The following is a 15,844-nucleotide window of genomic DNA, read 5'->3' as shown; positions in this document are numbered from 1 at the left end:
GTCCGACAAAGATAAAGAGGTAGGTATTATTTTAATAAAATAATCACCTGTTTATCTCAAAGTTATACTATTAAAAAAAAATCCAAGAGCAAGCTTTTATTGTAGTAGATTATAGTATTAGGAAGCGTAGTCCGAAGGTAAAATTATTTTTATTAATGCAACTAAGAGGCCAAAACACATGCGAAAAAGATAAGTAGGCATTTGTTAATTATTATTTAATAAAAAAATCACCTTTTATCTCTTATTATGACAAAATTATATTATTATAACAACAAAAGTTCGCCGCGTAGAAGCTGCATAAACTCAAAAAATAGACCCATAAGGAAAATTTTTTAAAAAATATTAGCGATAAAGGATGCTGTTATGACTAATTTGCAGTTCTTTACATGTTAATGTTATAGAAAATGTAAAATTAAAATTATTGAAAAACACTAATTAATTAAACTTAATTCATTAAAAATTGTGAAAATAGGAATTCAAATTGCATAAATATTATTTTTCAAATGTAAATTATCATAATATTATTTATTTAAATTTGTGAGACAATAATATTAAATTTTTAATGTCATAAATGCAATCCATAAACTTATATATGCATCCATACAATTCTATAATTAAAGTAGTGTATCGTTACCATGGAAAAGGCTCCAATAAAACTCACGCACGGTGCGAATCAAAAAATTTTGAGTCTTTAAATTTTTAAAATATTCCTATTCGCTCCGAGCGTGAATTTCGTTTCCATGACAACGATACACTACTTTAATTATAGAATTAATGGATGCATATATAATTGTGTGGATTGCATTGAAAACTTACATTTAAAATTTAATATTCTTGTTTCACAAATTTAAATAAATAATTACGATAATTAACATTTGAAAAATAATATTTGTACAATTTGATTTCTTATTTTCACAATTTTTAATGCATTAAGTTTAATTAATTAGTGTTTTTCAATCATTTTAATTTGACAGTTTCTATATCATTAACATGTAAATAATTGCAAATTAGTCATAACAGCCCACTTTATCTCCAAAATTTTTCACTTAAAGCGCTGGCATCGATTTTATTATCCCCACCATGACTACGCACACAACGAATACCCATGCTTTAAATAAAACATTGTGGTCATGCTCATACTTACATTCTTTAAAACTCAATTTTTTTAAATTGATTCTATTTTTTGTTAAAAAATTTTTCTTATCAAGTAGAATAATAAAATAAATTTAAATCCACCATATTTAATTTTATTTAATTTACAAATTATTTGTTTTCAGTTTTTGAACCGCATAACCTGTGCAATGCAATTTATCTTTATATTATTTTTCTCATTATTTTTAAGTATGCAAAAATTTTAATTCTTTGTTTTAAAATAAATACCCGGAATCCTTTGATATCCTGAATCAAACAATTTTTTAGTGTCCGAAGATTCGGTTTCGACTTACTTTGGTTGCAATTTTGGTTTTTTTCGAAATTTCAAATCGGCTAGTACGGCATCTAATAACACAAATATGTTTTTGTGAAAAGTTTTGTGATAAAACTTCTGTATTCTGGTGATTTAGACCGAATGTTGTAGTTAAATAAAAGTGAGGCTCCTAAATCTGGGCTAGGATTTAATGTAAATTAAAAAAATTAATATATTTTTCGATTTTATCCGATACCAGAGAAAAACTCAATACTTCTATGTCGCTTGAAAATGTGGTTTCGACCGGACACTATAGTTTTTTCGATTCCAGAATCAACAATTTTTTGATTCTATTAATTTGGTATCTTCGCTTGTTTAATGTAAAATTTTAGTTTTTAGGAATGTTGAAAGTCGAGTTGCTCCAATTGACGCGAAAACAAATTGTTTTCAAGCTCCAAATGTTTGCCCAAATGAAAATATTCAATATTGGCTTTATACAAGGTAAGCGATTTATTATTTTTGTTCCCTTTTCGTGAGCTTTGCTAAGGAATTTCACATTTTAAAGTCATTTGATTTCAAAACTACCATTTTCATTATTGGATTGTATGGAGCTAGATTAATCCAATTTGGCGTTCAAGTTAATCATAATTTGAGCATTTCCACACCATTTTCCAATAGTTGGAAATACTGACCTTGCAATAAAAACATAAAAACAATAAAAACATTAAAAAAAAATTTGAAAAACGGTTGACCCTGCAGGTCATCCCTGTAACTTCCCGCTAAGTATTGACTCATAACGTGTAAAAAATTTTATCTATTCTGATGTTATATCCACTCGCATTTTATTGTAATTAGATGTGATCTTAGACTAAAATCTGATTAAATTTTTACAATCATACTAAAATTTTTGAACGGAGTATTGGAAATAGAGGGAATAAGATAATAAAACTTGTGTAGAAATGTGATAGATTACTGTTTTATTAAATTATATTACATAGGTAGTTCTCTGAGCTCAAAAATGAAGATGTTCGATGCTTTTGAGCTTCTAGCTCAAAAATTTCATAGACGTTTGATAAAACACTATTTTTTAAATTTTCAAATCGCGATAACTTTAGAATGAATAAACCGATTTTCACGCGATTGGTGACATTCGACGTAGTTTTTGAAGCTTCATGAAGAATCTTTAAGTTTCAATTGATAGAACAAAAAATTTTGAGGTTAATCCGAAAAAACGCTTTTTTGGGTTTTCTTTCGACAACGATAACTCACGAACGAATCAACCGATTTTGACCGGACTGGTGGTGATCGACGTGGTTTTTTGATGTTGAGAGCTGATTAGTTTTTGGAATTGATCGATACAGCCGTTTAAAAGTTATTAAAAAAAAACCACTTAAAAAAAAAATTTTTTTTTGCAGTTTTTTGAGATTTCTTGAAATCTATCGGTTCGAATAGGCCTCAAAATCTAAGTTTGGTCAAGCTCTTTCGAATGGCATGGCACCAACCGCGATCAAATCGGACAAGCAGCTCAAAAGTTATGAGAGGTTTACATACATCCACACACACACACACACACTCATACATACATACAGCCATACAGACACCCTCGCGGAAGTAGTCAGGGAAGCTTCCTGACACCTTAAAACGTCGAGATCTGATGAAAACTCGATTTTGGCAAAACGTGGTGAAAACAATAACTTCCCTATTTTCTTAGCGGGAAGTTAAAAAACTTTTTATGTTTTATATTTTATTTTCGTTCTTTATTTCAAATTTTGTATGTTCTTTATTTCAAGAAATGATCAACAAATTGGAACAGAATTGAATCTTCAAAACAATACAGATTTGAGCCAACAATTATTACCATGTAAGGACAAGCAAATAAAAATTATAGTTCATGGTTATACTGGAAATCGAAATGACACCTTAAATATTCCAATGCGCAAAGGTACTTATTAACCGATATTTGGCACCAAAACTGGGTTGGGGTTGCGAATAACCTGTCCAATATATTTCCAGCCAACTCCCATATTTCTGATTCAAGCTTACATCGAAAAATAAGAATTTTTGGGAAAAATCTCAAACCACAATATTTCAAAGTAAACGTGAATCAAAATTTTCGGGATTGGCTATAAAATATTTTTGAAAGAATCCCAAAAGTAAAGGAGAGTTTTGTCTGCCTCTCAACAGAAGCAGCAAGTACGTACTTTTGGTCGTGGATAAAGAAAAAACATTTTTGAAATTGTGTATATAATTATTTGATATCGATTAATTTTATTTCTAGCATTTTTCCAATTTGGAAATTTCTGTGTTATATCAGTGGATTGGTCAAAGATATCAGTACCTGGCTGTGCTTTGACAAGTGCAAAAAATTGCCGTGTAGTAGGAAATTGTACGGCAAATTTAATTGATAAGATGACGCATTCCATTGGCATTAAATTGGAAGATATTCACGTTATAGGACATAGTTTAGGAGGACAAGCTGTTGCATTTATCTCATTGAAAGATGGGGAGAAAGTCAGCCATATAACGTGTAAGGAAAATTTATATTTTGCTAATTAGTCGATCACTGCTAACGCTATCTAGCGTAATCTTTAATAGAGAAAATTCCTAATCTTTAATAGAGAAGGTTCAAAATATTTCATTTATCCAATCATTGAAGTACCATTAAAATATTTTGTTAAATTTTTAGCACTGGATCCAGCATTGTCTAGTTTTGAAACGTCCGATTTATCCCAACGATTAGATCCAACAGATGGAAAATGGGTTGAAGTATATCATACATCGGCAGATTCTCACAGCTTTATTGATCCAGTTGGGCATATCGATTTTTATTGGAATGACGGTAAAAATCAACCGGGATGTGAAGAGTTGGATCAAATTGAAAGTAAGCTAATACCGTTGTTCCTTATTTAAAATAACTAACTTCTTTGTTTTATACGTGAGAGCATCCAATAGTAGTATCTTTTTTGTAGTTATTGTATTTTTTTAGCTTCTCCTGGAGTAATTTCTCTGTTTTAGCTTCTCCTGGAAACGATCACTCATGCAGCCATAATAGAGCATTCGAATATTACTATCTAAGTTTATATCCCGGCATCGAATTTTATGGTGAAAAATGTGAATTCGAGGGTAATTTACCTTTAAAAAATTGTAATAACGAAACAATTATCAGAGCTGGTTATCCTGTTCCACAAAGGTGAGAAAACCTAATCATTTTTTTAAATTCTTCTTTCGATGACTTTATTTTTCACTACCCTATTCCATCGAGGTATCGGGGAAAGTGTTACATAATGATCCTTTAGGGTAAAATGACCCCTCGTTGTTTTAAGTGAACCATTAAAGCCATCTAGTATATTTATAGATAGATGGCTTCGATGGGACGGTCAAATTAATCGTTGAACAAAGTCAATGGCGATGTATACCCAAGCTATTTGGTTGTGTAGTTTTCACCGGCTACTCTTAGCTCCTATATTGACTTTAAATAATATTATTACACATTTTTATAGGCGGATAATAAATTTTAAGGTCAGTTTTTATGACAATATTCGAATATGTCGTTACAGGTAAAAATGATCTCCTTTATATACGTTAAAATGATCCCTATTTTGTGAGTAAAATTATAATAGGTAAAATGATCCCGCTTTCATGTGGCGGTTCTTGAATATCTTTACAAGGTCGATAAAATGATCCCTTTTGAGAAATAATGAATTGCTATAAAAGTTTGAACAAATCAAAAGAAATTGGCTTGGGAGTAACACTTGAATAATAAAGAAACCCAAATATTTCGATGATAGTTTGGCTATTAATTATATTTTTTTCTTAGGCGGATCATCATGTAGGACAACTTCTTTATTTAATTTATGTTACAAAAAATGTTAGATTCTTTTGCATGAAAACTCAAAGTATTCAAAGGGTTTATTCGAATTATTAATAATTATTTTGTTTTTCAGTTCAACTGGAATTTATCGAGTCGTCACGTCAGATTTAAGTGCCGTAATACGTAACTTATCAGAGCCGATCTTAAGTTATAATAGCGGTAGCCAGATCTCATATTATGGCGGTAGATATCACGTTTTTTTATTAATGCTTCTTCCACTGTTTATAATTTTTCTTAATCTACCGCTTTGAGTGATCAAATTCGATTTATACATTTTTTATTTGGAATAAAAGCAAAACGGTAAGGATTATGTTAATTTTAGATATTGGATCATGGAGTTTTTATTTAAAAATGATTTCAAGTAAATGAACATCTTTTTATGATAACAACTTTTTTTTTATTTTGTAAAATATATTTTTCATTTGCATTTCTTTTCGTGGATGACGTCACGAGAAATTTAATGGTCTAGGGTGCCAAATGCGACAACCCTTTCATTAGATATTAGTTTTGACACGGAGTAGGAGTGCATATTTGGAGAATTCATAGTTTCAAAAATATAAAAAGCTTGAAACTTTTTCATAAAATTTGAATAGTAAAAAATAAAAAGTTCTATAAAATATGTAAATTGTTATTTTTTCACGATTTTTCGTACTTTTAACCTTATTATTATCACTATATTTTCCAAACACGAATTTCCCGAATACAGTGGTAAATCTAATGATTATAATTTTAACTAATGATCCAAAGGAAGTTTTAGGAAAAGTGAAATGAATTAAATGTACCATATTTAAACACTTTTTGAACAGCCTTAAATAAAAGTAAAATATGGTTTTTCGGCATACATTGTTATTTACTGGTCAGTATTTGTATTAACATGAGGGTATTTTATATTCATTTTGGTAGGCTGAAGACTGATTGTAGATGCGGTTTAGTTTTGGTATAAACTAAAATGAAGATATTTTTTAGAAAATAACTTAAAAAATTTGATTCTACTGTCTATTTACAAATTACCCATTGCAATATGGTTAATAAACCTTACTGAACGTATATTTTTTACCTGACAGGTTATACCTTATACCAGTTTTAAACGTGAGGAGGTAAAGTTTATTAAGTTGGTTTTATTTATAAAGTGGGAAAAAAAGAAGCTTCAGTGACTCCGAATCACAAAAAAACACCAGTAGATGAAGTTGTTCGGCGCTCAAAGTCGTGGATTCCTGAATGAGAAGTGCGTAGAATTTTCCGATACAGTTGCCTAAAGTGAACTAGATTTAACGATTATTAGACTTTAAAAAAAGCGCTATCCTCAGTTAAAATTTAGGTGCTTAGGTTATGATTCATGGTACATGATGATAAATTAAAGAAAAGTATATACATAGTGTTGAGGAATAACATTATTCTACACACAGACAATTTTCATTGCGATATTTTAATGCATGGCTTTAAAATTCTAGATACTACAACACTTTCCCCTATTCATAGAAGATCAATTATATTGCGAAATATTAGATATTGCACAATATTAGATAAACTATCAAATATTTTTAAGAAAATATGTAAATAATTTTGATCAGAATCGATTTTGTTAAAAATCAATTCATTTTTGAAAATATTAGATAAAAATTATTTATTAATCTTGAAAATTGTGTAAATAAAACTTCATGTCGATTGCACACACAATTTGATAACATTTATCAAGCTAATGTAATGTCTCTGTTATACTTTAATTAATTTTAATTAGAACCATTTTTAGAACAATATTAAGAATTATTAGAGAAGTGTTAATTAATTAAGCAGACTACTAAGTGAAGTTAATTTTATTTTTGTCTCGAGTTGAATAAAAAAAATGGAAGATATTGGACGCCGTCAATGTATTCCAATAATACATACCCGAGGAACTCATTACGAAGTTGGATTTGATATTGTAAGTTATTAAACAAACCAAAAATATTTTTAGCCTTTGTTTTTTAAAACATATTTTGTTTTTAATGTCATTTTTTGAAGAATGTTAAGAGAAGAACTTTACTTGTTTTTCTTTTAAAAATCAATTTGAAAATTATTTGTATAGGGAAGAACTTTTCGTTCCATGATTAAAGAATTTTTGGAATTATCACGAACATTAAATGAAGAATGTTTACCAATTTACGAGACAAAAGAAGGCCGTCAAATTTTCGATGAAACTTTAGAATGTGTCAAGAAGAATTTTCCGCAATATGTACGAGAAATAGAAGGAATTGCGAATGGAGCTCAAGTTCCGTTTTATAAGGTAAAATAATTTCAAAAAAATAGGAATCATTTATTTGCATTTTTGTCACTTCATAATTCAAGAAACTTTCTTATATACTTAGGTATATTGCAAAATGCTTTTCGTTACTTGAAGGATGTATGAGCATGATTTAAAAGCTCAAAATTTTTGTATAGGTAGACTTTTACTCAAAGAATATGTGGTTAAAGGTTCAACTTAAATATCAATGCAAATGCTTAAGAAAAAAATCATTGAAAATCGTTATAAAATACTCAGTGTACGAAACTGAATGGAGTAAAAAAGACAACTTCAATTAATATAGGCTACTTACACTACGTTATTTACAATAAATTGCCTATATGTGCAATAAAAGAAACATAATATACATATTTTTAAAAATCAAGGCAAATTATTAATAATATTCTATATTTTTGCAGTTATTTTTACTACATATGGACGATATGACTCCGATGGTACAAAATCGTCCAGGAAATGATCAACCAATTGGCTGTTCGACAATATGGATTAATCAACCTGGAGAAGTAATTTATATCGTTCACTATTTTTTCATTAATGTCAAATTGATATTTTTATAGGAAATTTTAGGGCATAATGAAGATACATACGCTGAATTATTAAATCATTTTTATCTAGTCTCAGCTCATATAATTTCCGATAAACCTGAAGGACGTTGGAAAATCAAAGAGGAAAAATTTACATCGCTATGCTATGCAGGACATTTGCCTGGTTTTACAATGAGTTATAATCATCATGGTCTTGTATTTAGCATGAATACTTTATGTCCACATCCTACAAAAACTGTTAAAACGCGTAAGTTACCAAAAAAAAATATTATTATGGGTTAAGTAGGACGCCACGAAAAAATTTACTTCAAGACGGCTGAATTTTGGAAATATCTTTTCTAATTGAAATTTGGTAGGGATGATGTACGCTTGGCACCTGAGATCGTTGGCGTTTTGTTGTATTTACATTGTATGTATTTAATTGTATTTACTTCTTTACCAAGCAATTTCTCCCATTTTCTTGGTAACATGTTATTGGACAACCCTGTTAAAAAGCAGTATAACATGTAAGAGTATTTATGTTTTTTTTTGTGCACTATAGCTCTTTATTTCATACTACGAGCATTATTAGTAGCTGAAAATTTTGATCAAGCTCAGCAAATATTACTCGATAATGGATGTGGAGCTGGTATGACTGGGGGTTGTTCCGTGAATATGACATTTTTAAAACAAAAAGGTGATCGTCTATTTCATAATGTTGAAATAGCACCAGCTTTACCTGAAACTAATAAATCACAGCTGAATATATTAACAACAGGTCCTGGTGAAAATTACTTTCACTGTAATAAGTAAGTTTCTCTAAAGAGAGGATATCTCTTTTCAAGACTAAGCGGAACTTATAAATATTAATGTTTGTAGGTATTTACGTTTAACAACAATGGAAGATGGAGGATCGAGACTTAAAAGTAGTATCGCTCGAATGGAAGCGTTCAATAAATATCCGAAACCAACAAAGAAACAAGATGTTACTCAAATGTTAGGAGATCAATCAAATTTCATTTATCCAGTATTTAGAGATTGTGGACCAAATAAACTTGTTAAAACTATTGCTGTTGGTAAGCCATTTTCATTATAATCATCGCCTATTGATTACGGGAACAAATTGATAGCAATAAACACAGTTTTGGTGCCTCTTGCGGGGCACCAAATTTTGAATTATTTCATTTTCAAATAGTGATTTTTAACACAGTACTCACAAGAACTCCCAATAATTGTTCAAAAATTAATCGGTAATTGAGCTTCAAAAAATTTTCATGAAGAACATTTATCACAGGTTATGTTTATGCGAACAAAATTTTACCGCACTTCCAACTTTTTACTTTTTGACGCTTATACTATATTTTTGGAGCATTTTATTACAATTACGTTATACAAATTACCTAGTTTACGATATTTTTAGAGCTTTTTATTACATTTACGTCATAAAAATTGCCTAGTTGACTATATAGATGGCTAGTCACGTGACGGCCGGACTACTTTAATAGAATTTTTCTTTATAGGTATTTTTGATTGTATTAAACGAACTTGGACAATTTATGCTGACAATCCACAAAAATCAGAGCCCTTGATTGTTTTACCAATTGTTGTAACAGATGATTAAATTTTTATTAGAAAAAAGTATCTTAAATATTTATTTTTTAATACATATCTCATTCTCAACACACAATTATAACCAAATTCAATTCCTTTTTAAGTTTCAGAAAAATTACGTTTCTTACTTGATTTTATTAGCAAAGTGTCTAAAACCGAAAACGGTGTTTCAAATGTTAGCGTCCAAAACACCGAAACGATTAACGTGGTTAGTAAATTGCCACAAACCAAATACCACTGAAATAAAAATTAAATAAAAATTATTTTTTTACAAAATTAAATACAAATCAAACGACACGACACATTATTACTTCGATGATTTGTCAGAGTTTTGGATTTCTATATCCAGCACAAACGGTTCTCATTTTGACAAATATTGAAGACAGCGCAAAAGAACCATATTAGTTCTGTTATCTTCTTAAAGGGAATTTTTGTATGACATTGTCTAAAGATTTATAAAGAGTCAAATAACGCGTATTTAACATCGGCAAGAAATTTTTAGCCAGGCAAATCGTAAATTTCAATACTCACAAACGCTCATCTTCGATATTTGGCCATGTCCAGAAAAATAAAATGTTAATAGCTTTTGAAATTTGACATTCTTTCTCTTTTCATCTATCAAAGTAACAAGTGTCCTGTTATTTGCTTATTTTAATATTCTTACAAGATGCATATTCGAAAAAATATACGGCATTTGTTCCGAACTTTTATGAACGTTTTGTATCCAAAAATGTGTCAAATATATTGAATATGTTAATCTAGCCAAAACTTGGAATATTGGTAACGACAAAAACCAATTCACTGGGCCACCATAACCATGTATACAAGCAAATATAATCCAAGAGAGTCCAGCAGCCCATGCAACACGATGTAATCCAATAAATAATGAATTAAATACACGATCGTATTCATAATCAGGTTGAGTTTCATGATAAAATCCAAATATCGTGTACAACATTATGCCAATCGAGATAATCCACAGAAAAGTGGATAGACTAACATCTAAAAACGTAAAAATTTTTATTAATAAACTAGCTGTTAAACCCGCTTCGCTGGGTTGTTTTTGCACATTTAAATATCAAAATTGTTAAATGAAAGACTTTTTTTTTAATTCTCTCTGTGTGTACGGAACAGTAAGATTTTTTTGGCCGATCCCAATATTATGTCTACACTCTCTGTGTGTACGGAAAAGTAAGGGAAAGATCGATAGAAACCCATGGAACATTCCAGAATATTCGAGAAAGTTCTAGAAAATTCGATAGAAATCCATAGAACATTCCAGATTGTTCGAGAAAATTCTAGAAAATTCGATAGAAATCCATAGAACATTCCAGAATGTTCGAGAAAATTCTAGAAAATTCGACAGAAACCCATGGAACATTCCAGATTGTTCGAGAAAGTTTGATAAAATTCAATAAAAATCCATACAACATTCGAGAATATTCGAGAAAGTTCTAGAAAATTCGATAGAAATCCATAGAACATTCCAGAATTTTCGAGAAAAATCGAAAGACATTTGCGCCAGTAGCGCCATCTAGTGAAAATTGTACTATTGACAGTGGCGCCATCTATTGAAAATTATAAGAACTAAAAAATCGAAAGACATTTGCTCCAATAGCGCCATCTAGTGAAAATTGTACTATTGACAGTGGCGTCATCTATTGAAAATTATTAGAACTATTTTTTTAATCTATTTTCTATGAATTCCTAGATCATTTTTAATTCCACCCCCACCAAACTCCCTTATTCACAATGGGAGCCTAAGGGCTACCCAATGACATAATCCCCTACCGAAGGTCAATGGTTAGTTTTAGGGAAAATCGGGGACATACAAACAAACACTCTCTTTTTATATATATATAGATTATTATTCTGTTTTTTCAAACTGTTCTACTCAATCAGACAGTGATACTCAAATTCCACCTCAATTTTATAGCCTTTATCGTTTGCAAGGTTGAAGCTATTTTAAAATCTCTAATGGCGGGATGAAGTAGATTAAATTTCCTACTTACTTTATTAATAACAATTTTCTTATTTTTGTTGTTAAATAAGATATGACCCAAAAGTAATCCCAAGATCCAAGGAGCTGCACGTGTATATGGTTGTGTGTAATAGATATGATCGTACACTGGATCTACACCTCCGTAGAATGGAACTTTTCTGTAACATATTCTCAAAGCTATTTCGGAATCTACCATATCATGAAGTTATTAAGAATGTTTGTGATAATTCTCAGAATCGAGATATTAAAGTATGGGAAGTTGAACAAACTAATACATTTTCGGCATCGCTAAAATATTTTAACTGTTCCACTAAAAAAATGTTGAACCAAAATCAGACTTATTTTTTTTCATAGCATGTAAAGCAATCTTTATATCCAATTTTGTATCTTTTGACTATGGACAGCTTACCCTCAGCTCTGTCATAGGTGAGATATTAACAACAATTTTTAAAAGCTACAATCAATGCAAAGGTGATTCCATGAATTAGTAATTACGTGTACTTACTCAAGAGCCGGAAATCTATATTGCCATGCAACCATTGTTGGAATTATAACAAAAATGATGATTAAAGATGACAAAAGGTAATTTGTTATTTTTGGCCATTTTGCAATTGGTACGAGTAACAATGGTGCTAAAATATAAAACTGCATATCCACTTGTAAATACCAACTGACTGGAACACACTAAAATCAAAATTTAGGCATAATAGTTGAAATCATAGCTAGGCGCTAGTTCAAGGAGCAGTGTGAATTCTATACCCATTTTCTTGAATGTATAACTTATAGATAGTTAAATAAATTCGTGGATAAAACGCTGTTGATGGGCCTCAGGTCAAGATCTCAATATTTAATTCATGATAATAAGTATTTCACTGCTTATAAATTATATAGCAAGTAAATATTTTCTTGAATCAAGAGAAAATATTAACTAGTCCCTTTTTTACTGGATGCATTACACTTCAAATTTTTGTATTGTTCTTTTTTCTACAAAATAGGTTTTGGGGAGCACAAAATTCGAATATTGCCAAGAGTATTCATCTATTTAGATTTAAATGGTTTAAAGACCATTTTTCTATCTTTAATGGTTCTAAAGAATCTGTACTATATAGATTATAGGTACTATAATTACCGGATCAACAGTAACATAATTTTGAATATATAATAAAGCAGCCCACCAAAATGTTTTGCAATCTTCATTCGAATTTTCAGGATCCCATAAGGGTCCTGAGCCCAAAAATCTGTAAAATGTTACCATAAAAACAATTGTCGCAGCGTAAGACGGTGTCAGCCTAAAACAAGATTTCATTAACTCAGATAATATTCAAATCGATTGAAATTTTTTGTATCATTAGAGATTTTTTTTCGAGAGCATTCGTGGATCATTTTTAAAAAACTGGATCAAAAAAAAAAAAAATTTAAAAAAAGGTACGTACCGTATATAACGATGTAAATAAAAAACCGGTATATTAAAAGGAATTTTTTTCGCTTGCATTTTTAAAAACCCATACATTAACAAACATCCACTCAATAAGAAAAATGAATCAACCGAAACAGAGAAACCAATTAGGAGCATGGAAAAAAATTTTGTACGCCACTAAAAATCAAAAACATAAAATTATGTTTTTCACATTAGATAATTAAATTTCGGAATAAACAGCAACCAAAATATTTTATAATTATATCAAACGAACTGTAGAAATAGAAATATCAATCTAAATTAACCAATTTAAATCTTACCTGATAGAAATCCAGTAAGTTAGCAGTAAAAGGTGAATATATTTGTTCGGTCTGATGTCCATAAATTATCCATAACATACTTAGAAATCGGATACCATTTAAACAAGGTAAAATATCTGGATTGTGACTTATCTCAGTTAATTTTTGGAAATTTGTAAACCATGAAAAAGCAATAAATATCGGGTGATGTTTTTCTACAATGAATTTAATTTGTTATTATTCATTAAACTGCTAAAATACATTGGGGGTAAAGAAATTATAATTTTTAAGTAGATATCCCTTTTTACGTTAGATTTCTTTGCCCGTGAATGTATTTTTATTACTTACCTTTTTTAGCGTAGTACAAATATACATCATAGATGGTGCTTACAAGCATTATTATACACAAAATTGTACAAACAGCTCTTAAAATAAATAAAAATTATTAATTTGACAAAAACATAGGTCCGTAAAATTAGCAGTGCAAAATCGGCGAAAATAAAAAAAAAAAACGCCAAAATTTGTTGCTTTTTAGTTGCTAATTAGTTGCCGAAGAAACGATTTTGTTGCTCAAACCGATCAAAAAAAATCGGCAACAAATCTAGCTTAACGTTAAGTTAGCGTGAAAAAATTAATAAAGGTGTGGTATATTGCTTGATTGCAAGTCAATTTGTTGCTAATTTGTTGCTTTGAAATAAATTTGGAAAAATTGAATTTTTCCATTTTTGTAAAATTTAATACTGTCCACGCCAGCTTAACTCCCAATTTTTCCAGGTTAATTTTGATCAAATAATTTGTTGCTGCTCCTGAGGTGACTTCTCAAGGTGTGTAGAGTCAGCAACAAAATATAAACCGGAAGTCGGGAAAGTTTGGACACCGGTTAGTTCTCAAACCGGTCACGCCAGCTTAACTCCCGATTTTTTCGGGTTAATTTTGATCAAATAATTTGTTGCTGCTCCTGAAGTGACTTCTCAAGGTGTGTAGAGTCAGCAACAAAATATAAACCGGAAGTTGGGAAAGTTTAGACACCGGTTAGTTCACAAACCGGTCACGCCAGCTTAACTCCCGATTTTTCCGGGTTAATTTTGATCAAATAATTTGTTGCTGCTCCTGAGGTGACTTCTCAAGGTGCATATAGTCAGCAACAAAATATAAACCGGAAGTCGGGAAAGTTTGGACACCGGTTAGTTCACAAACCGGTCACGCCAGCTTAACTCCCGATTTTTCCGGGTTAATTTTGATCAAATAATTTGTTGCTGCTCCTGAGGTGACTTCTCAAGGTGTGTAGAGTCAGCAACAAAATATAAACCGGAAGCCGGGAAAGTTTGGACACCGGTTAGTTCACAAACCGGTCACGCCAGCTTAACTATCGATTTTTCCGGGTTATTTTTGATCAAATAATTTTTTGCTGCTCCTGAGGTGACTTCTCAAGGTGTGTAGAGTCAGCAACAAAATATAAACCGGAAGTCGGGAAAGTTTGGACACCGGTTAGTTCACAAACCGGTCACGCCAGCTTAACTCCCGATTTTTCCGGGTCAAATTTGATCAAATAAATTGTTGCTGCTCACAGCTTTAATTGCTATGGTGCTCATTGAAAAGTTATGGTAGTTTGAAGATGAAACAAAGTGTTTTATCAAATTTTCATTAAGCTTTCGAGCCTTAAGAGCTTAAAAGCATAGAACAGCTATTTTTTGAGTTTGAAGAGCTCAAAATAACAAAACGAATATATTTTCGAGTTTTTCAGAGACACCTAGCATTTTTCCCAGAATTTCGTAATCAGAACCGTTCATGACTTCGGTTCTCCAGTAGACTTCTCTCAGACTTGCATAAAATGTACATTGGACTAGGAAATATAGGATTCTTTCGTTGCTTCTGAAGCCACAGAACACGCAAGTTTTGAGCGATGATAAATGGATTATTTCACTACCGATGGAAATTATGCAAGAGTAGTTAGAGGCTACTCTCAATTGAACTATGGGCTTGATCGAGTGTTGTGGAATTCTGGCTTTAAGTTCAGGCATAATTTCGAATAGTGGTGTAGGCAGGATTATTTGGCAAGCTTTAGAGCGAAAGTAACGCTCACAATCAACGAGAGCTAGGTGGCACCAAAATTTTTTTAGGATTGTCTCTTTACGGCCAGCCCACATTTCAGAGTCCAAGTTGTCTAGCATGTGATCTTCGCTAATAAGTTTGAGTAGGCCCCTGAGCTGCTGAATCCAGCTGAGAACTCCTGATCTGCAGGCCGTATTGTGCTGTTTGGTTAATTGTTGGAGACAGATTTTTGGAATGCGATGGTCTTCTAGTTTTCATACTTTTATGATCCAGATAATAGATGCTTGTAGCAAGGTAACTGCAAAGTGTTCGATATTTAGCTCGATTCTAATAGCGTATCATGGAGTACATTTAGGGAGTGACAGAAGTTTTTTAAAGAAAT

At 30.9% G+C, this 15,844-nt stretch overlaps 2 protein-coding genes across 3 annotated transcripts in view; one reads left to right on the top strand and one right to left on the bottom strand.

Annotated features, from left to right (window-relative positions):
* The first annotated feature begins 1,269 nt into the window (after positions 1–1,269).
* Positions 1,270–5,835, top strand: LOC123299043 (phospholipase A1-like). The gene is made up of 7 exons (XM_044881187.1): positions 1,270–1,341; positions 1,798–1,906; positions 3,196–3,347; positions 3,684–3,932; positions 4,092–4,286; positions 4,421–4,595; positions 5,350–5,835. The coding sequence occupies exons 1-7, from the start codon at positions 1,302–1,304 to the stop codon at positions 5,525–5,527; spliced, it is 1,098 nt and encodes a 365-aa protein (XP_044737122.1). The 5' UTR covers positions 1,270–1,301; the 3' UTR covers positions 5,528–5,835.
* The window catches only part of LOC123299026 (nose resistant to fluoxetine protein 6-like), a 36,860-nt gene continuing 22,444 nt past the window's right edge, over positions 1,429–15,844 (bottom strand). Inside the window, exons 9-11 of one of the 2 annotated variants that reach the window (XR_006535297.1) lie at positions 11,705–11,852; positions 10,357–10,694; positions 9,872–9,929 (exon numbers count right to left, since the gene is read on the bottom strand). Coding sequence is in view for 1 of the 2 variants with exons in the window: in XM_044881165.1 (XP_044737100.1) it covers positions 1,442–1,497; positions 9,821–9,929 (165 nt within the window). In the remaining variant the exon portion in view is untranslated. Of the gene's footprint in view, positions 1,498–9,820; positions 9,930–10,356; positions 10,695–11,704; positions 11,853–15,844 lie in introns of those variants that run through there. The other variant, XM_044881165.1, reaches the window with a different exon arrangement.

Source organism: Chrysoperla carnea, chromosome 1, assembly GCF_905475395.1.
Source record: "Chrysoperla carnea chromosome 1, inChrCarn1.1, whole genome shotgun sequence".
Taxonomy (NCBI): domain Eukaryota; kingdom Metazoa; phylum Arthropoda; class Insecta; order Neuroptera; family Chrysopidae; genus Chrysoperla; species Chrysoperla carnea.
Note: the sequence above shows the minus strand (reverse complement) of the source record. Positions and strands in the feature narration are given on the sequence as shown.

What these genes read in the sequence shown, in the direction of transcription:
- LOC123299043 (XM_044881187.1), top strand. Translation starts at nt 1,302, where the DNA reads ATGCAATTTATCTTTATATTATTTTTCTCATTATTTTTAA. An exon ending in AGAGTTGGATCAAATTGAAA is followed by an intron (nt 4,287 to 4,420) that starts GTAAGCTAATAC and finishes TCTCTGTTTTAG; the next exon opens with CTTCTCCTGGAAACGATCAC. An exon ending in GGTTATCCTGTTCCACAAAG is followed by an intron (nt 4,596 to 5,349) that starts GTGAGAAAACCT and finishes TTTGTTTTTCAG; the next exon opens with TTCAACTGGAATTTATCGAG.